Here is a 20367-nt window from a genome sequence, read left to right as displayed (position 1 = left end):
TTAAGAGCTTGTCGTTTCAATCGAAATGTTTTGAATGCATGCCCTCAATGTGCCCATTAAACATTTTCGTTTCAGTTGATGACTGACACAAATAACGTGCGATGCTTAAATACATCAAAACAGCAGCATATTAACAGCATATTTTTTGTAATATTTGAAAATAATTATAAAAAACCATAGTAGTATTACAATAACCATGAAGAGTTCCTGGTAAAATGATTTCAAGTAATACTAAGCTTTTGCAGCAAATAGATCTTAATATTCATGAAACTTCATATGAATATATAAATTTAAAATAAAATGCAATCGAAATAAAACACTCCAATGATAAAATCAATTTTATTGTTAACTAGAGATCCAGAGAAGGCGACGCTGTTGAAAGAGAAGAAGGAAAAGAAGAGGAAACCGTATTCGGAGTCACGAGGCAAATGTGATCAGGTAAGGGCGTAGGAAGTTCTACTTCATGTAAATTCAAAGTGCAACAATACATACCAAGCTTCCAAGCGTATTAGTAGATTTTTTTAAGTGCTTACAAGAATATAATATTTTTTAAATTCCTTTGCCAAGATGTTCTGGCTACCTAGCTCTTCTAATCCGATGGCTGGACGATGCGTCAACTCGCTTCTTATCTTCCTTGCCTGATCGGTTTTTTTGTGTTTGATGCGATTACTAATTAAGATACTAATCATGTTCATGAAGCATCCTTACACAATTATTGAATTCAGGCTCTAAGGGTCGATGCATCCAATATATAACTTTTATTTTGCAATTTATTTATTTTTTACTTTTTATGAAATTAAGTACTCATATCTATACCGCTTTTTAACTCTGAAAATGATTCATATATTGGATTTAGCACGTTACAACTAATTTGTTGTGTATATTACAGCCATTGTAAAAAACTCTATTTGATTGAAAAGAGTGGCCGTTGAGTTTTTTTTATGTTCTTCTTTTTTTTTTTCAAAAATACATATAAAGTCTATTAAATTTTAGTTTTTTAGTTGTATAAAGTTTATTTGACTTTGGCTTTAGCGTATGGAACATCGTTAGGTTTATCTTTTTTAAAAAAGACCAGCTTTTTTCTTGAATTACCTCAGAGGCATTTTGGCTGGTTTAAGAATGTGGAAACATCTTCTTCATTTAAAATAACACTTGGTGTGACTGCATACCACCTCACAGATTACAGATCACGAGCAAGTAAATCGTTATTAAGTAGATATAAATAGGGACGCAAGACGAAAAATTTCGGTATATCTAAATGCAAAAACTTTTCCACAACATCCAATAAAAGTACTGCAGTTCATCTATATGTCTTTGAGATTCATAATAATTTTTATTCGTATCGTTGTCATTTTGGCAACCACAAATCCCTCAATGTGAAGATGGTGCCTGAGTGTTGGTTGCATATGTTTTACGGGTATTAAAATGTATGTAATAGCTGAAACGATCGATGTTGTTCTGTTCACAATAAAAAAACTCTTGCCGCTGGATTTTCGTAAAATCTGTTCTTAGCTGACCTCTACCCGGCGAAAGGAATATTTCTACCAAATTTCAAATCTCTACGCCTTATGGTTCCAGAGATATCGTGATGAGTCAATACATGGGTCGAAATCCCTTATAGACATATAGATATGCAGGCGACAATCGTCTCGCGAGGAATTTCCACTTATTACATTTCTATTAACTTCACCAACTCAATCACTTAATTTGAAATTCTCTTATATTGGTGCACCAAAAGATTGATTTCAAACATCATATGATAATTTGAGCAATGTTGTATTCCATGATAAACCTCTTCAATAATTCTATTGATATTCCATACTATCTCATGTTCCAGAGGTCTTCTCACGACTCCAGTAGCACGGACAAACACAAGAGACAAAAGCATAAGCACCAAGCAATGAAACAAGAAGAGGATCCTACGACAAAGAGTCATGTAATCAGCTGTTTAAATATTACAAAATATATTCAAATTCAAATATTTTCATTCAAAATAGGATTTAAAATCACTTATTGAACGTCAAAATCTACCACCCATTCAAAAGAGACTGCCTCAGACCTGAGAAGAATGGGCGCAAGAAACTCAGCGGGCTTTTTTTTAAATATAAAATATGGATTACAATGTAATATCGTACAATAAACATTTATAATTAAAGAGCCTGAGGGTGTTCGCTTTATTCCCAGTCCGTGGTGTCATTAAGAAAATCGTTTATGCTATAATAACCTTTCCCACACAAACGTTTTACCACCTCTCCATTTAATAAAATATTCGCATCTACATTTTTGACATTTGGCGCGGTGAATTTAATATATTTGGTTTTATGATTATTTAACAATAAGTTATTGGCGCTAAACCAGTACACGATGTCAGATAGAGCATTGTTTACTTCGTCATATAAAATTTGGCTTCTTTTCACTTTGAATATAAGTGAAGTATCATCCCCAAACAATACCACCTTGTGTTTTTTTTCTACAAGGTTAGGTAGATCATTTATATAAATTAGGAGGAGAATTAGACAGAGAAAAGGGTCCAAGAATAGATCCTTGTGGTACCCCCATACCGAGAGGAGTCCCAGGAGATCTCATGTGATGTATTTTTTATTAACAATATTGTTATTGTTTTTTTTAGTTAATTTACGTAATCTTTCATATTTCTTTGATTTATTTTTGCTTAAAAGAGCCGGGTGGAAAGCCACAGAGTCCACACCAACTTCTGGGGCACATCCAACCAACTCATTGAATAGGCACTGGGTTTGAGAGTTCTTGAAACTTTGATCTGCTGTTTTAAAGGATCTTATAACATCTTCAGCCTCATATAGCTGGGATTTTAGTTTCACTACCAGATCTAAGGTTTCTTCATATTCACTTCTATACTGCTCAAACTCATTCACAATCGCTAGCAAGATTTTATTTTCCTCTATTAACTTTGAGTTTTCCATGTGCAATTGACATAGATCAGTTTTTAAATATTTATTTTTATTTATAATGTCTATAACCTCAATTTCGTTTTCATCCCTTTCTTTTAGTAGTTGTTCGTACTGACCCTTGTACTTTTTAGCTCCACAAGTGTTAGCTGGAGCTGTTCCTCGGTTTGGCGGGCATTGTTTCCTCGGGTCATCATTTTGCTGACGTATCACGGGAGATACACAAAACTAAAGTTATATTATAATGCTAGAATTTGTAGGTCGAAACCATATTATGAAATATGGCCAAAACTACCCTTAATATATATTATTAGTACAATCCGAGTTTGTTACGTTTGTAGCATTATCTTTGTGCTGCAGAAGAGAGCTATTAGCGGTATTTATGACGTAAATCCTAAAGAATCATTGATAGCAAAATTTAAAGAAATAAACATTTTGACTGTTGCCTCTCAATATATTCTTGTTAATGTTATGACGAACGTGTCAATGTGGGCCGAAGTGAAGCTGTGGTACACAAACGAAAGTCCATCAAAGCCTAGGCTTGTTTAGTACTTTTCTTAAATAATTCGCGGCACTTAAAACTAAACAGCTCTTGCCCCTTTGAATTGTAAGTGGCGTAAAAGTAAATTCATCACACTTTTCAAAACCAATAACGAACAATGAACAACTATAACTTTTTCATTCATTTTTTTTCCAATAAACAGCTTTCTATTTGCAAGCCAGTTCAAAATTTAAATAAAACCTTTCATTACTTACGTCCTTGGTTGCCATGGATTTTCATAATTTTTTTGCCAATCAACCTTTATAATGCTTTTGTTTAATATAAAGATAAGTCTGCAGCTTGTTCCTAAAGCTGAGACTGAGACTCCCTACTACCAACTGAAAGGTCGGCAATTCATCTTATGACCCCTGGGTATAGCGGATATCCATGGGTTGCCTTACCACTGCCAAATTTTTCACTTTTTCTTAATAAGATGCCACTCGTGAATTATTATTACTATGAAGATTTTTTCTATTTATTGAAATTGTGTTTTTTTTTTTCAGTTTCACAGAGACAAGGTAGAAAGCTGGTGGTTCAAGGTCAGTGATCGCTTTTTTACCAAAAATAAGTTTACTCTGATGAAAGCCTTGAGATGTGCAAGACATTTATCTGACAGTGATACACCGTGCCTATAACAATGCTGTGCCGTACTTGATCTATTGGCACCTGGGAGTTTTCCCGACATACTGGGTAGGTCCAGGCTGAAATCCAATTCTGAACTCAAAAATTTATCAAGATGCAGTAAAAAAGAATGAATACACGCATACAAATAAGTAAAGTGGAGATTAACAGGCCTATATGAGACAAGAAATAAAATAAAACGAAATGAAAATTCTTTTCTTATAAATGTTGATGCTATTGGTTCAAGAGACTACCAGGAGGTCTTGTTCTGAGAAGAACCGGCAAGAAACTCAGCAAGTTTTCTCCTTCCTTTACAGTTTTCATACTTTTTATACATTTTTATCGTGGATATATTTATGAACTATAGACAACATAATACGCGCTAATTCTTTTTTACCAGTGGGAATTTCAACAGGATGAGTTAACAACTAGATTATGGGTCTAACGTCGCCTTTTTCTGCCGTGAAGCAGTAATGTGTAAGCATTATTGTGCTTCGGTCTGAAGGTATCTTCCGGCACTGGTCGACGATTTTCTAAGAGAGACCTGCATGGCCCGTGTCTACGGCTTCACCAGTGCTATCGTCTGCATAGCAATGTATGTTGGAGATGTCCAATATATCATTGATATGCAGAAAATACAGTGTTGGAGATAGCACACAGTTTTGGGGCACTCCAGCGGTCACAGGCTTCGGGTTCGAGCATTAACCATCGACTATGACCTGTATGCTGCGCCTAGTGTGAAAGCTGGAGGTCCACTTGCATAAACTCTCGGGAAACCCAAACGTGGAAGTTTTAATAGTAGCGCCTTATACCATAAACAATCAAAGGCATTTGAGTAATCGGCCAACCTGATTTCAACGCAGTAATTGAAATTTATGGTTCCCTCGCCGGCTGTAATGCGCCATGCGACAGATGGACGAAAAAAGGTTCCCTTGCGTACCGCTTAAGTCGATCAGCCTCATTTAGACATACGGCACGAAATACTAAGTAAAGTCGATGGACTTATTGACGAAATCCACAGGCCTCAATCGATTTCTGATTTTAGCAAGTGCTATTTCAATTTGAACTTAAAATAGAATAATGGCAAATAATTTAGGTATAGTTTTGAACAGATAGATTCGAACACTGTATACAAAGGTTTACAAAAAAGTGCGCGGGAATGTCACCGTTCTTGTCGTACGGTTATTGGCAAATTCAACATAGGCTAACATTCAAATAATGAGTCGATCACAAAAGTATTTATGAAGTACACAGTGTTATCTTAATATATATAAATTACGTGACACGTTGTTTGTCCGCGATGGACTCCTAAACTAATGAACGAATTTTAATGGGGATTACTTCATCGAGTGCAGTTTAGTCCAACTTGAGAGATAGGAATATAGGATAGTTTTTATTTCGATTTGAGACCCATAATTATTTTTAATTCCAATATTTGTTTTATATGGACATATTTTCTATGAGACAATTTATTGACGCACGGTTTGACAGTTCTACTGTGAAACGATTTCATTATAGCTAACAACAGGGAACAATGACGTTCTATACATAATGTAGAACGTTATTGACAGAGAGCATATTTTACAAAATAATTCTTGGTGTTATGAAATGTTATTGACAAATTCATAAAAAACAGTATTTTATTTATTGTGCACAGAACAACGTCTGTCGGGTCAGCTAGTATCTTGTATTTCCTTCATAGATACGGAGCTATGCTAGTTTCGTTCACAATTGACTGGTTTCTTCTATCACCGTTGGAATTCCCTAGAATTTTTAAGTAGTCTTATGACAATATATACCTAATCCTGATGTCTTGTTGGTTACAGAATGAAAAAAGGAACAAATCAGACACCTGCTCATGTGTTTCTTGTGCGTAAGTTAAATTTATTAATATTCTATTATACAAAATAGCTTTAAGGATACATACTTTTATAATAAAGTCCAGTTCAGGCATTATCAGGCACTAAGATTTTTCAAAACGCATACTCACACAAACACATCACACACGCACACTCACACATACTCTGTCAGATCACTACTCAAATCATAAATAAATATTTTGTACGTGCTTAAACACATAGATAATGGTTACTTATAACATATAATATTAATTATAGAAAGGAGTACTTTACTTATATCAAATATTTTCAGAATTCATTTAAAAATTTAATTTGAAGCTCACTCATGAACCGGTTTTGTTACTTAATTGTATTAAAAGGCATAAAAGGCATTTATTTTCTCAAAATTGATTCCTTTAGAATTCTTTTTGATGTCATTTCTAATAACTACTAGATACTACTACCGCTTCGGAAACAAATGACGCTCTGAGAGAGGAGAAGTGGCGCAAGAAACTCTCCCAGCATTCTTTTTTTGCGCTCTATTCAATAAAAATATACAATATTGTGCAGTCATTTCTATCGCTGTAAAATAATCACAATCTAGTCCCAGGCTGTCCGATCATTTAGATATTCAGCAGTGGAGTAATAGGATTTACGACTGAGCCATTTTTTTATAAAACATTTAAATGTATTTATAGATAATGCCTGAACAGTGGCTGGGACTTTATTATAAAAGTGTATACATTTACCCTTAAAGCTATTATGTATCTTATGAAGCCTACTAGAATTAGTTACAAGCAATCCCTTATTTCTAGTGTTATATTATTTGTATGTTCACTTGTTTTCCGCGATACAGGCATGCCTAGTGCGGAAAGCGCTGCTAATTTTGTATTTTTATGTATCTATTTTTGTCATTCTTACTATCTATAAAAAAAAATGTTTGATTAAAAAATGGCTCTGTCGTAAGTACTACATACTACTACTACGCCACAGCTGAATATCTAAGTGGTGGGACAGCCTGGCATTAGATATAAGTAATTATTTTTATAGCAATTTTTTTTTTTTTTATTTCATTTATAAAAAGAGCGCAAAAAAAGAATTCTTGGAGTGTTTCTTGCGGCGCTTCGTTTCTTCTCTCTCCAAGCGCATTTGTTTCCGAAGCTGTAGTGTTAGAAATGACACCAAAAAGAATTCTAAAGGAAGCAATTATGAGAGAATAAATGCGTTTTTATACAATTACATGTCGCGCCTTGGCCATAATGAGATAAAATCAAATTTCTGAATGATTGTAGATTTATATTTCTGCTTTTTAAGGTTATATTTATTTATTTATCAATATATTTATTCGTAAAGTGGAAACTTTACCCCCTTTTAAAAAAAATGCACGATCGGCAGAACGTGAAATATAACACAGATAAAGTTCATATGGAGAAGAAGTGCACAAAGCTATTTTTTATATAAAGTGCCTTAATATACATTAAATAATTAAAATAAATATTACACACACTACTGCTTGAATGGGACAGATCATACACACACATTATATTACTTAAAATAATAAGAGAGGTATCGTCAAATAGGAATTTCTCATCTAAATTGAAAATATACCTTAGTATAAACTGCTTATATTCATTAGACGAATATTTTCAACTAAAAACTTGACTATATACTATATAATACTGCTACTAATCTTTTGTTAAATTTATATTATTGTAACTAATGATTTAGAAATATATTTTATAAAATTTGCACGTCATAAATGTGGCAAACATGTACTTTATAATATTTATGTAACATCAATCTAACATGTTTATGCAAATAAAAACTTTGAATTTGACTTTGTCTTTAGTCTGGCCATAAATACTGTTACAGTAAAAAATAAACAAAATATTACATTTGAATTTGGAATATGTCATTTTTAAATGATTGTTCATTGAGTTTTCTCATTTAGGCGCCAATACATTCTACAATATTTTGCGATATTGAAATGGAGTGGGGTGATAAAGAGAACCAGTGGGAGGCTCCTTTGCATAGGATGCCGGCTAGATTATGGGTACCACAACGGCGCCTATTTCTGCCGTGAAGCAGAAATGTGTAAGCATTACTGTGTTTCGGTCTGAAGGGCGCCGTAGCTAGTGAAATTACTGGACAAATGAGACTTAACATCTTCTGTCTCAAGGTCACCTTGAGACGGAAGATGTGCAGAGCGCAGTTGCAGTGCCGCTCAGAATTTTTGGGGATTTACAATAATCCTGTGCGGCACTGCATTGTTATGGGCAGAGCGTATCAATAACCATCAGCTGAAAGTCCTGCTCGTCTCGTCCCTTGTTTTCTTAAAAAAAACGAATGGCTGTGATTGCATTACACAAAGTAGTTATGGAGCCAAATGCAATTTTTAAAACTCTCCATACGCTTGCTATTATCCCCCCCCTCCAACCGAATATGACAGCGGTACTAAAAAAGATTTTACCCCAGGAGGGTACCGGCTCTACCAGAGTTGGAGAATCCCTCCCCGGGCACTCTAGCTCGGGCTGCCCTTCGTATTCTGGGGAGGGCACAGAACCGCGCATGACCAAGGACAAACGAGGCAGTATCACCACGGCACCCCGCTCCACACTCAACGTGGACTTTTGCAATATCAGGGGAATTCACTCCAATTTAAACGCCGTCCACCACCACCTTGAGACGGCACAGCCGGCCTTGTGTTTCCTTACTGAGACGCAGATATCTCGACCTAGCGATACGTCATATTTAACGTACCCCGGGTACAAAATTGAGCACAATTTTTTGCCTCATGCCGGGGTATGTGTATACGTTAGGGAGGATATCTGCTGTCGCCGTCTCGGCAATTTTGAGGACCTGTCCACTCTCTGGCTCCGCGTAGATTTAGAGGACCGCGTCTGCATCTATGCGTGTGTCTACAGGTCCCATAGTGGTAACGCAGATACCGATCATCTCATGGGCTGCGTTCAAGCGGCAATTGACGACGTACTTGCACAGATCCCCTCCGCTGAAATCGTAGTCTTGGGTGATTTCAACGGGCACAATGCCGAATGGCTTGGATCACGTACCACAGACTACGCAGGGCAATCTGTGCATAATTTTGCATTGGCGTATGGTCTATCCCAATTGGTTGAGTCGCCAAGGCGGCTCCCGGATGTGGATAGCCACATGCCGTCCTTATTGGATCTTCTGCTGACTACACATCCCGATGGTTACCAGGTCTTTGTCGACGCCCCTCTCGGAACGTCCGACCATTGCCTGGTCAGGAGTGTTGTGCCTATCCGACGCCAACGTCGCAGACCACCAGCGACCCGCCGCGTTTGGCACTACAAGTCAGCAGATTGGGATAGGATGCGTTCCTTTTTTGCATCCTACCCTTGGGGCAGGGTTTGTTTACCTTCGGATGATCCTAGTGCCTGCGCCGTTGCAGTAGCCGATGTGATACTGCAGGATATGGATATTTTTATATCAAACTCTGTAGTACCCATCGGTGGCAGATCACAGCCCTGGTTCGATGCGTCAGTTAAAGCAGCATCTGACTGCAAAAAACAGGCGTATCGAACTTGGGTTGCGGCGCTGGGCACAAAGGATCCGAACTGCACAGTTCTTAAAAGGAAATACAACCGTGCCTCCAGATTTTTTAAGCGGCAAATCGCCCGTGCAAAGTCAAAACACGTCGTCAAAATCGGCGAGCAGCTTTCCAGCTACCCGACCGGAACACGCAAGTTCTGGTCGTTGTTGAAAGCTGCTCTTGGTAACTTCAGCCAGCCGTCCATGCCGCCGTTGCACATGAGGAATGACACCCTGGCCCATACGGCAAAAGAGAAAGCCGATCTCTTGTGCACTCTTTTCGCCTCCAACTCGACTCTTGACGACAACGGACACCGCCGACCATCCCGCGGTGTCAGAGTTCTATGCCTGAAGTACAGTTCAGACAGAAAACTGTTAGGCGAGCTCTGTTTTCGTTGGACGTCAGGAAGTCGAGCGGGCCGGATGGCATTTCTCCAATCGTGCTTAGAACGTGTGCCCCTGAGTTGACGCCGGTGCTAACGCGTTTATTCCGGCACTCTTATTCTAAAGGCGTAGTCCCTGACTCATGGAAGTCAGCCCTTGTCCATCCGATCCAAAAAAAAGGAGACAGTTCGGATCCGGCAAACTACAGGCCTATTGCTATTACCTCCCTGCTCTCCAAAATCATGGAGAGCATAATTAGCCGTCAGCTCTTGGTATATCTAGAGGGTCACCAGTTGATCAACGACCGACAATACGGGTTTCGCCATGGTCGGTCGGCAGGTGATCTTCTGGTATACCTAACACATAGATGGGCAGCGGCTATTGAAAGCAAGGGGGAAGGCCTGGCAGTTAGCCTGGATATAGCGAAGGCCTTTGATCTTGTATGGAACAAGGCGCTCCTCTCCAAACTTCCATTATTTAGGCTTCCCGAGACCCCTTGTGCAAGTCGACCTCCAGCTTCCTCACTGGGCGCAGCATACAGGTCGTTGTTGGATATTGCTCGAACCCGAAGCCCGTGAATGCTGGAGTGCCCCAAGGCTGTGTGCTGTCTCCCACGCTGTTTCTTCTGCATATCAATGATATGTTGGACACCTCCAACATTCATTGCTATGCAGACGATAGCACTGGTGATGCCGTATACACTGGCCATGCAGGTCTCTCTCGGGAAATCGTCGACCAGTGCCGGGAGAAACTTGTGTCTTCTATCGAGTCCTCTCTTGAGAAGGTCGCGGAATGGGGAAAATTGAACCTTGTCCAATTTAACCCCCAGAAGACTCAAGTTTGCGCGTTTACCACTAAAAATACCCCATTTGTCGTATCACCGCTCTTCGAGAACACTTCTCTTAAAGCCGCGCCTAGTATCGGAATACTGGGTCTCGAAATCTCGAGCGATTGCCAATTTCGTGGTCATCTGGAAGGCAAAGCCAAATTGGCTTCAAAGAAACTGGGCGTCATTAATAGAGCACGGCAATACTTCAAGCCGGCCCACATACTAGCGCTCTACAAAGCGCAGGTCCGGCCACACATGGAGTATTGCTGTCATCTCTGGTCTGGCGCACCCCAGTATCAGCTCGATCCATTTGACCGCGTGCAACGCAGAGCAGCTCGAATTGTCGGGGATCCAGTGCTCTGTGAACGGCTGGATCACTTGGCGTTGCGTAGAGACGTCGCTTCATTGTGTGTCTTCTACCGCATTTATCACGGGGAGTGTTCCGAAGAGCTGTTTAACCTGATTCCTGCCGCCGAATTCCACCTTCGCACGACACGCCACAAGTTAGGATATCATCCTCACCATCTGGATGTGTGGCGGTCCTCCACAGTGCGGTTTTCAAGGAGCTTCCTTCCACGTACTACAAAGCTGTGGAATGAGCTTCCTTGTGCGGTGTTTCAGGGACGATATGACATGGGTACCTTCAAAAAAAGCGCGTACACCTTCCTTAAAGGCCGGCAACGCTTCTGTGATTCCTCTGGTGTTGCAAGAGATTGTGGGCGGCGGTGATCACTTAACAACAGGTGACCCGTACGCTCGTTTGTCCTCCTATTCCATAAAAAAAAAAAGGTGCGTTCCGAAACTCATTTTAGCCTAGCGTATTATCTCATTGTCACAAAAATTTATTATCTTAATTGTTTCTCTTACTTAATGTACTTTTCTCGCTAGTCGAGGTGAAAAGTTATATGTTTCACACGAGAGCAAATTTTTTTTTGGCTCGTGCCTTTAAATCACTCACTACCTCAGTAGTCTATTTTAGAAACACTCGCTACGCTCGTGATTCAATTCTAGACTACTTCACCACGTGACCTAAAGTCAGCACTCTAAGCAAAATATAACTTTGCTCACTTGTTGAACAAATAACTATTTTCTATTAAATTTTGGTAATGGACCCTATTATAGACCTCCCCCAACCATGTCGATATTTCCCTATCCGATGTAATGTAAACAGTAAATCCAGTAGAAATACAAAGGAATCTCATAATTGCTGAGCATAACACCAAATATGTAAATTTCAGTTTAAAGAAGATAGTTGGCTCGGAGTACACGTGCGTGGCGTGCCTTCTTGCGCTCTTCAGCCTTTCGGTGGTGGTGGGGTACCTGGTGATCTTCAGGGCGTCTTCAACCGTACTGACGGAGCAGACCAGCGAGGCTCCTAGAAGCTACATGAAGGAGAAGAGACAGCTGAAACTCATGGACCTTGAGGGGTATCTATCCAAACAAACTATACTAGAAGTTGAAGGAAACAGTATGTTTTACATTCCCCGTTCCCCATAAAAAGATTTTCCAACAAATTCACGGGAATCAGTTTTTATAGGTCTTGAAACCGATAAACGGACTTGTAACATAACAAGAAACGCAGTAAGGACTTTGCAACTGCTTTTAAAATGAAGATTTACAAAGTTTACGCCATTCTCTCTTGCAACCCCAGAATAATGTGATATTCAAATTCAAATATTTTTATTCAAAAAAGGATTTAAAATCGCTTATTGAACGTCAAAAACTAACACCCATTCAAAAGAGACTGCCTCACACCTGAGAAGAATGGGCGCAAGAAACTCAGCCAGCAGGGCCTTTTTTTTTTAATATAAAATATGGATTACAATGTGTTATCGTACAATAAACATTTATAATTAAAGAGCCTGAGGGTGTTCGCTTTATTCCCAGTCCGTGGTGTCATTAAGAAAATCGTTTATGCTATAATAACCTTTCCCACACAAACGTTTTTTAACAATTCTTTAAAATTTCGTAACACATTGTAATGTACATTTTCTGGGATCATATTGTAGAAGCATATACATCGCCCAACAAAAGACTTACTTACGAACCGAGTAGTAGGCATAACAAGTTTATGTTTGTTCCTCGTGTTAACATTATGAATGTCACTTTGATATACATTATGAATGATAATTTGGGTATTCTGGAGTTGGTGAAAAACAATTGAATAAGTGTAATATATTCCATAAAAGAAGAGTCTACAACGATCACTCAGAATCAACTTGGTAGATACAATTCCGAAACTTCGGTAAAACATGCTTCTCATACCTCAATGTATCAAGAAAGTTATAATAAAAGCATAAAAAGGCATAAAAGGCATTTATTTTCTCAAAATTGATTCCTTTAGAATTCTTTTTGATGTCATTTCTTATACTACTACCGCTTTGGAAACAAATGGCGCTCTGAGAGAGAAGAAGCGGTGCAAGAAACTCTCCCAGCATTCTTTTTTTTGCGCTATTTTCAATAAAAGTATACAATATTGTACAGTCATTTCTATCGCTTTAAAATAATCACAATCTAGTCCCAGGCTGTCCGATCATTTAGATATTCAGCAGTGGAGTAATAGGATTTACGACAGAGCCATTTTTTTATAAAACATTTAAATTTATTTTTTTAGATAATGCCTGAACAGTGGCTGGGACTTTATTGTAGAAGTGTATACATTTACCCTTAAAGCTATTATGTATCTTATGAAGCCTACTAGAATTAGTTACAAGCAATCCCTTATTTCTAGTGTTATAATAATGAAAATCACTATTAAGAGCAAAAAGGTGACGATTTTTGTGAACATACATTAAATTTTCATAAATGTACTGACAATGAACAGTCATAATATTTATTTCTTTAAATTTTTCTCTAAGACTGTCTATTACCAAGCTGATATATAGCACGAACAGCTCTCTTTTGCAGTGCAAACACTATATCAATGTCAGCAGCATGACCCCATAGTAATATACCGTACGTCATGATGCTGTGAAAATAACTAATCTAGCGGTCGCAACATTCGTGTACTCTCTAATCTTTCTAACTGCATATGCCGTAGAGCTGAGTCTATCTGCTAGATGGGTAATATGTGGACCCCACTGAAGCTTTTTAAACGTAAACATTCACCATGTTTTTACTAGGGTGATCACCTACAATTAAGCGAGCCGTTGATGATAATGATATATTTGATAAATAAAAGAATGTGTGTAATTCACATGTCGTAGAAGTGAAACCTTCAAAACGAGACGTTTGTAAAATTTACTCTAAACTGCATAATATGAAGTTCTGGTACATGTTGCTAGAATGACACACGATTTCAACCGCTTTGAAAGACTACTATCACCGCTACTATATTTATGTTCTCCTGGTGTGTATGTAGTAATACGTCGTGCACATGACGTCAGAATATACTGAAGTATACTCGCGTCATACATAAAATAATATCTGTTCAATCTGTTCTTCAACTATGATCGCCTGGCACCAAAAACTGTTTTTTTTATATTAAAATAAGAGACGAGACGAGCAGGACGTTCAGCTGATGATAATTGATACGCCATGCCCATTACAATGCAGTGCCGCTCAGGATTCTTGAAAAACCCCAAAAATTCTGAGCGGCACTACAACTGCGCTCGTCACCATGAGACAGTAGATGTCAAGTCTTATTTGGCAAGATATTTCACTAGCTATGGCGCCATTCAGACTGAAACAACAATGCTTACACATAATCTAGCCGGCATCCTGTGCAAAGGAGCCTCCCACTGGTAGATATACTATATAAGGCTTATATAATTTTAAGCTTATTTACTATAAGGCTTCCTATTTGATTTTCTCCCACAAAATCTTATGAATTTATGTGTCTGCCTCTTTTTACTGTCTCGCTTTATCGTTTCAATGAGCTTCAAATCACAACGAAGCTTAAAAAATTTTCACTTCTAAAAGTTGGTGGATTGTGACTTATTGAATTTTGTTCTATTTTATATGCTAATGTTCTGTATGTTCATAAGCACATTGAGGAATTTTCTAGAAACTGTGACATTCATAATGTTAACACGAGGAACAAACATAAACTTGTTATGCCTACTACTCGGTTGGGTCGAGTTAGTAAGTCTTTTGTTGGGCGATGTATATGCTTCTACAATATGATCCCAGAAAATGTACAAAACAAATGTGTTATGAAATTTAAAAGAATTGTTAAGAAACGTTTGTGTGGGAAAGGTTATTTAACGATTTTCTTAATGACACCACGGATTGGGAATAAAGCGAACACCCTCAGGCTCTTTAATTATAAATGTTTATTGTACGATATCACATTGTAATCCACATTTTATATTTAAAAAAAAGGCCCGCTGAGTTTCTTGCGCCCATTCTTCTCAGGTCTGAGGCAGTCTCTTTTGAATGGGTGGTAGTTTCTGACGTTCAATAAGTGATTTTAAATCCTATTTTGAATAAAAATATTTGAATTTGAATTATGCGCGAAAGACCGCGTAATAATAAGTCAGGACGATTACTTTGAAAATGTCTTAATAAGAAATTAAAATCTTACCTAGAAATGGGCGATAGTCAGTTAGATACTTGGTATCAAAGTGGCTTACTCCGAACGATTTTTGCGCACCAAATATTATACAATATATACATATTTACAGAACGAACTCCAAGACGCTTTCACAAGACCTCGGTTATTCAGGATATCTTGGATCTGGTAAGTAAAAATCCCTTTGAACAATTTAAAATACAGCTACCGGGTTGTGTTCAATGTTCGGAGGACACCACTAGCCATGTTTTGGAAATAATTTATTGCACGTTCTGTCAGTTAAGCACTTCTTACCAATAACTTGTAAAGGACTGATAATGATCGCCAATAATAATTGCGGTTATATCATTTGATTTATCTACACCCATGCTTTAAATCCTCTATTAAAGATTCTGAAACAGTTAGCTTATTGACAACATTAAAACACCCAATTTTCTAATAACCATTACATCATCCAAAAGAGTGTTGTAATGTTGTACTGAATTTCATAACAACACTCCTTTGTTTTTTTCGATCCCTTCATGCGCAAAGAGTTTCAACAGACAGCCACATTCTTATTGCTCGATGCGTGGTATCTGTATGAATTAAAAAAAAAAAGAACATTTTCGTTTATGCGCGCTCCACACTACCAGAACGTCGCCCGCCGTAAAAAAAAGTAGGTTATTCGAATCACCGCCATTTTTCTTCGATATTTTTATTGCTTTGTTTACAAAAAATGAGCGATTCATTTTAAACGCTGCAAAAGAACATTATATTCGAGTGAATTTTAATTACTGCACTATAAAAAATATAAATTACTACTAAAATTAATAATTCTTTGATTAATACTTACTTTATTTGTATATAATCAGTAATGGATGATATTAGGTTACTACTAGGACTGGTGTTTTAATGTTAGCAGTAAGCTAACTGTTCCAGGATCTTTTAGAGGATTCATATTCTGGGTGTAGGTAAAGTCTTGTATGCAACTGTTAATAATTCATGTTTTAATACCCCTTATTACACAACAGTTGCATAAATAACTATTATCGCACTATAAGTGTGATCTCTAATTTACTATGTATTCATAAAGTACGCTACGCCTTCATATGTATCTAAGGATTTGTTAAGCTGTATGTGTTCTTTATGAAAACTATGCAAAAGATTGTTCTCCACTGCACTCCAACTAGATACCGCAGGCGTGGTCGCAAAGTGCGTTAACTAATACTCCGCCCAAGTGAGCGTACTCGAGCCAGTCTCGACAACAATATGTGACGTTGATGTGTCCCACATGTTCTGTTAAACATTGCTAATAATTGAAATTAAAATGCCGGGTTGCGTAGTAAAACTTTTTAAAAGTAATACAACAAGAAATAAGAAAGACACTGGGATCACCTAATATTATCATCAGTAAGTATTTTGTATTTTATTAATTTCAATGTAAAATAACACGAAGCGTTTGTTACAAAATTTAAAAGATGCAATGGTTGTCAAGATGCCACGCACATAAGCTAAAAGTTGCCGTAATAAAAAAAGCTATTGTTCTCAGGGCGGTATCTAGTTGGAGCATAACGGAGAACAATCCTTAACATAACTTAGTATAATATATTTTTGTTTCAGACTTTGGTGATACGAGTCAGCAAGCTGTGAGTTTTTTATTATTTTAAAATAAGTTTAAGTAAATTTTAGTCGAACCGCCTTTTCATAAGAGCCTTATAACCTATTTTAATTTTATCGTAATAATTCCAAAATTTTTCATCACAATAGCTATTTAATATAAATTGTTTAATTAATGTGAATTGTGCTACATATAAGTATTGTTTTCTTGTTGTTAAATACTGTACTTAGCCGTTCGTAACTAGAGTAAGTACTTAATCATTTTAATGAGATTGAATTAAAACTTATATATAAAATAACATGAAAATATTATTCCAGAGATTTAAAAAGTTGTAAAATGTGTTTTAACTATGTAAGTAATATTTAGAGAAGAGTTCCTTTGGATGTATTACTAGGCAATATATTAATGATACGATTCATAATCAAAGAATCGTGTCTCCAGGTATAGTTTCATGATAGGGTAGGAGCAGGCTCGCACTCTGCAGAACAGGAACTTCGCTTGCGTGAACATAACAGATGCATGCAGACTTGGGTCAGCTCCATTAAAATCACGAATTCGTTGTTATATAATGACCCGCTGAATATTTGACCCGCAGAGAGCGGATTGAGCGTTAAAACTGTGGATTCAAAATTCTTCTGAAGGCTCGAAGGACCAAAATATTATGGGGTTGTAATATCAAAAATAAAAGTGTGAATGTTGTTAAGAACCAAAAAAATTAACTTTATTATTTAAAAATAGTTGTACAGTAATATAATAATGTATTGTGCGAGTGCTATAGTTTCGCTTTTGTTTCTTTCGCCAAGTCAAGCAAAAACAAGTGGCACGGCCGTACCATCCATATCTCGAAGCAGTTCAGGACATTTTCGACCCCCTATAACTTCGTTGTGGGTAAAGTTAAAGTCTAAATTTTCAGTAAGCAAACAGACATTGTATAAACACGGTACTTATATTTCACATTTCATTCAATTTTCAATTCGAACCAGTAGTTTAACAATTATAACTATTCAAAGTTTCTTCTAAAGTTTAAGGCACGTTATGCAGATATGGAAGCTTCAAATTAAGAATAGGATTAGTGTTTTGTGCGTAAATTTACAAAAACGAATAAATTTTGCTATTTCGGTCCAGTTTTCGGTTACACCAAGTTTAAAAATAACTTACCTTCAAAAAAAGCGCTTACACCTTCCTAAAAGACTGGCAACGCTCCTGTGATTCCTCTGGTATTGCAAGAGGTGACCCGTATGCTCGTTTGTCCTCCTATTCCATAAAAAAATACGACACTTCGTTCTTGTAAAGTTTTGATATGCTGTTATTTGGACAGTTTTTCACTGAAAACTATTATGCGTGGCGTTGTATTCCAAGCGCGGTCGAAACACAACTGAACAAAAAATCTGTGTAATACACGCGTAGGCAGAATTTTTTTTCAGACAATTTTTGAGCGTGATTTTAGTCTAGTCATTTATTGTACGTCAATGGGTGCTAAAGACTTAATCTTAAATACCTGGGTTCCGCAGCGCTAGTAGAGTAATCACTTAATTATAAGCGTCCCACGGAGAGGGATTTATTATTATTGTCTATTCGGTGACAATAGTTAAAATATGTCTGTCTGTTTGTAGAGACAAAGCCCTTTGGTAAAGTTTCATATCCCTTCCTCGTGCCGCGTCCGGGAGATGTTCTTATCAATTACACGATCGTTACTGTTGGTTCTCGATTATAAAAAATATTTAAAAAACGAATTCGATTAATTGATTAAAACATTAAATTTATTAATAATCCATTAAAAAATAAACATTCTCGCCAATAATTAAAAGTTTAGACTTAAACACATAAATTACGAAATTCAGTTATATAGTTTTTATAATGTGGGTAGATACCTGATGCTAATGTCAAATATGGTCTTAGGATTTCTAAACTTCAAAACGTTGATTTTCGGTTGCTTTGTTCTAAACTATATATTTTAGATCGGTATATTATTCATAAGTGAACACCGCCACCTACATTCTCCTGCTATACTAAAGGAATCACGGGAGCGCTGCCTTTTAGTAAAGCTTACGTGCTTTTTTTTGAAGATACCCATTTCGTATAATTTTGGAAACAGTAACCACGCAAGTAAGCTCATCCCATAGTTAATATTTTTTTTTTTAAATCTTTATATATATAATTCTTGTGTGCGTGTGTATGTCACTGTACTCCTCCTAGACGGCTGGACCGATTTCATTAAAACTTTCTGTGTGTCTTCAGGTGGATTCGAGAATGGTTTAGATTCACAATTGACCTACCTCCTGAACGGTGGACCGATTTTGATGAGATTTTTGTGTGTTCCAGTGAATTTGAGATTGATGTGTGTCTTCGGGTGGATTCAAAAATAGTTTAGATTCCCAATTAAACTACCTCCTAAACGGCTTGACCGATTTTGATGACTTTATGTTTGTTTCAGTAAATTTGAGATTGGTTTAGATTCTCAATTACGTCCATATAATATAATTCTCCTGCTCATGTGTATGTTAGTGAACTCCTCCTAACGGCTGGACAGATTTTTCAAATTTAAGACGTGTGTACAGGACAACGTCTGTTGGGTCCACTATTTTTAATAAAGTCGTAATTTTTTTTATTGACACACTCGTACACAAATTATCTTGTCCCAAACTATGTAGGCATAGCCTGTACTATGGGTACAAGACAATATTATATTTAATACAATATACTTACTTCAACATATAAACATCCATGACTCAGAAACAAACATTCATATTCATCATATAAATGATTGCACCTACCGGGATTTGAACCCGGGACCTCTAGCTTAGTAGGCAGGGTCACTAACCACTGGGCTATTAAGGAGTCGTTGTTTGAATGTAGATGGAAGAAAGTTTGTGGAAAATCGCACTGTAGAGGAGTTTCGTCTCATTTGAATTCTAATAAACCCAATCACGGCTCAAACACTTGGTTTAATTAAGGTTTCCTCGATCAGATTCATTTCACCAAATGATACTTTCATTTCTAATGAGATTTGAGTTACTCTCGTTTTCATCATCCTGAAATATTGTTGATAGAAATGAATTAAGCGACGGAGAATTTCTTTTATGGGAAACACTCTACGCTTCTACATTTTAACTTCGATTTTTCATCGCTACATACGTCGATTAAAATCTTATATTGAATGAAATTTAATGAAGATCATAAAATGGATGATTTTATTAATGAAAATGAAGTTTGGTCAGACGTCGCAATGACAGCAATGCCACTTCTCTTCTTCTCATTATAGTTCAACTTTTCCGAAGTGGTGGTAAAATCTTTGACATTAATAAGTGTCATTTTAACTTAATTGAATAAATGATTGTTCTTTCTTTCTTCATACTCTGGCAATTACATTTCGTTAAGTGCACGACTCTCTCCAATTAAGTAGTAAAGTCAAAGAAAGATATTAAGGATTCTTCCCGAAAACCTTTTAGATTAAAAAAACATATACGAGGGTGGCATATTGCTTTTCGAAGTATTCTCCGGGAAATTTGACACATTTTTCCATACGATGGAACCAATCATTGAAGCA

The 20367-nt window shown here is 37.0% G+C and overlaps 2 protein-coding genes across 2 annotated transcripts in view; both read left to right on the top strand.

The window, feature by feature from the left end:
* The window catches only part of LOC126971412 (uncharacterized), a 370061-nt gene that overhangs the window by 38875 nt on the left and 310819 nt on the right, over positions 1-20367 (top strand). The gene's annotated exons all lie outside the window — the stretch shown is intronic.
* Positions 1-20367, top strand: part of LOC126971286 (uncharacterized) — a 69576-nt gene that overhangs the window by 4564 nt on the left and 44645 nt on the right. The window contains exons 3-9 of the mRNA XM_050817511.1: positions 354-438; positions 1838-1936; positions 3969-4004; positions 5913-5959; positions 11949-12137; positions 15336-15391; positions 16823-16848. Of these exons, the coding sequence (XP_050673468.1) occupies positions 354-438; positions 1838-1936; positions 3969-4004; positions 5913-5959; positions 11949-12137; positions 15336-15391; positions 16823-16848 (538 nt within the window). The remainder of the gene's footprint in view (positions 1-353; positions 439-1837; positions 1937-3968; positions 4005-5912; positions 5960-11948; positions 12138-15335; positions 15392-16822; positions 16849-20367) is intronic.

This window comes from Leptidea sinapis, chromosome 23 (genome assembly GCF_905404315.1).
Source record: "Leptidea sinapis chromosome 23, ilLepSina1.1, whole genome shotgun sequence".
In the NCBI taxonomy this organism is placed as follows: domain Eukaryota; kingdom Metazoa; phylum Arthropoda; class Insecta; order Lepidoptera; family Pieridae; genus Leptidea; species Leptidea sinapis.
This window is presented reverse-complemented; position numbering and strand designations above follow the sequence as displayed.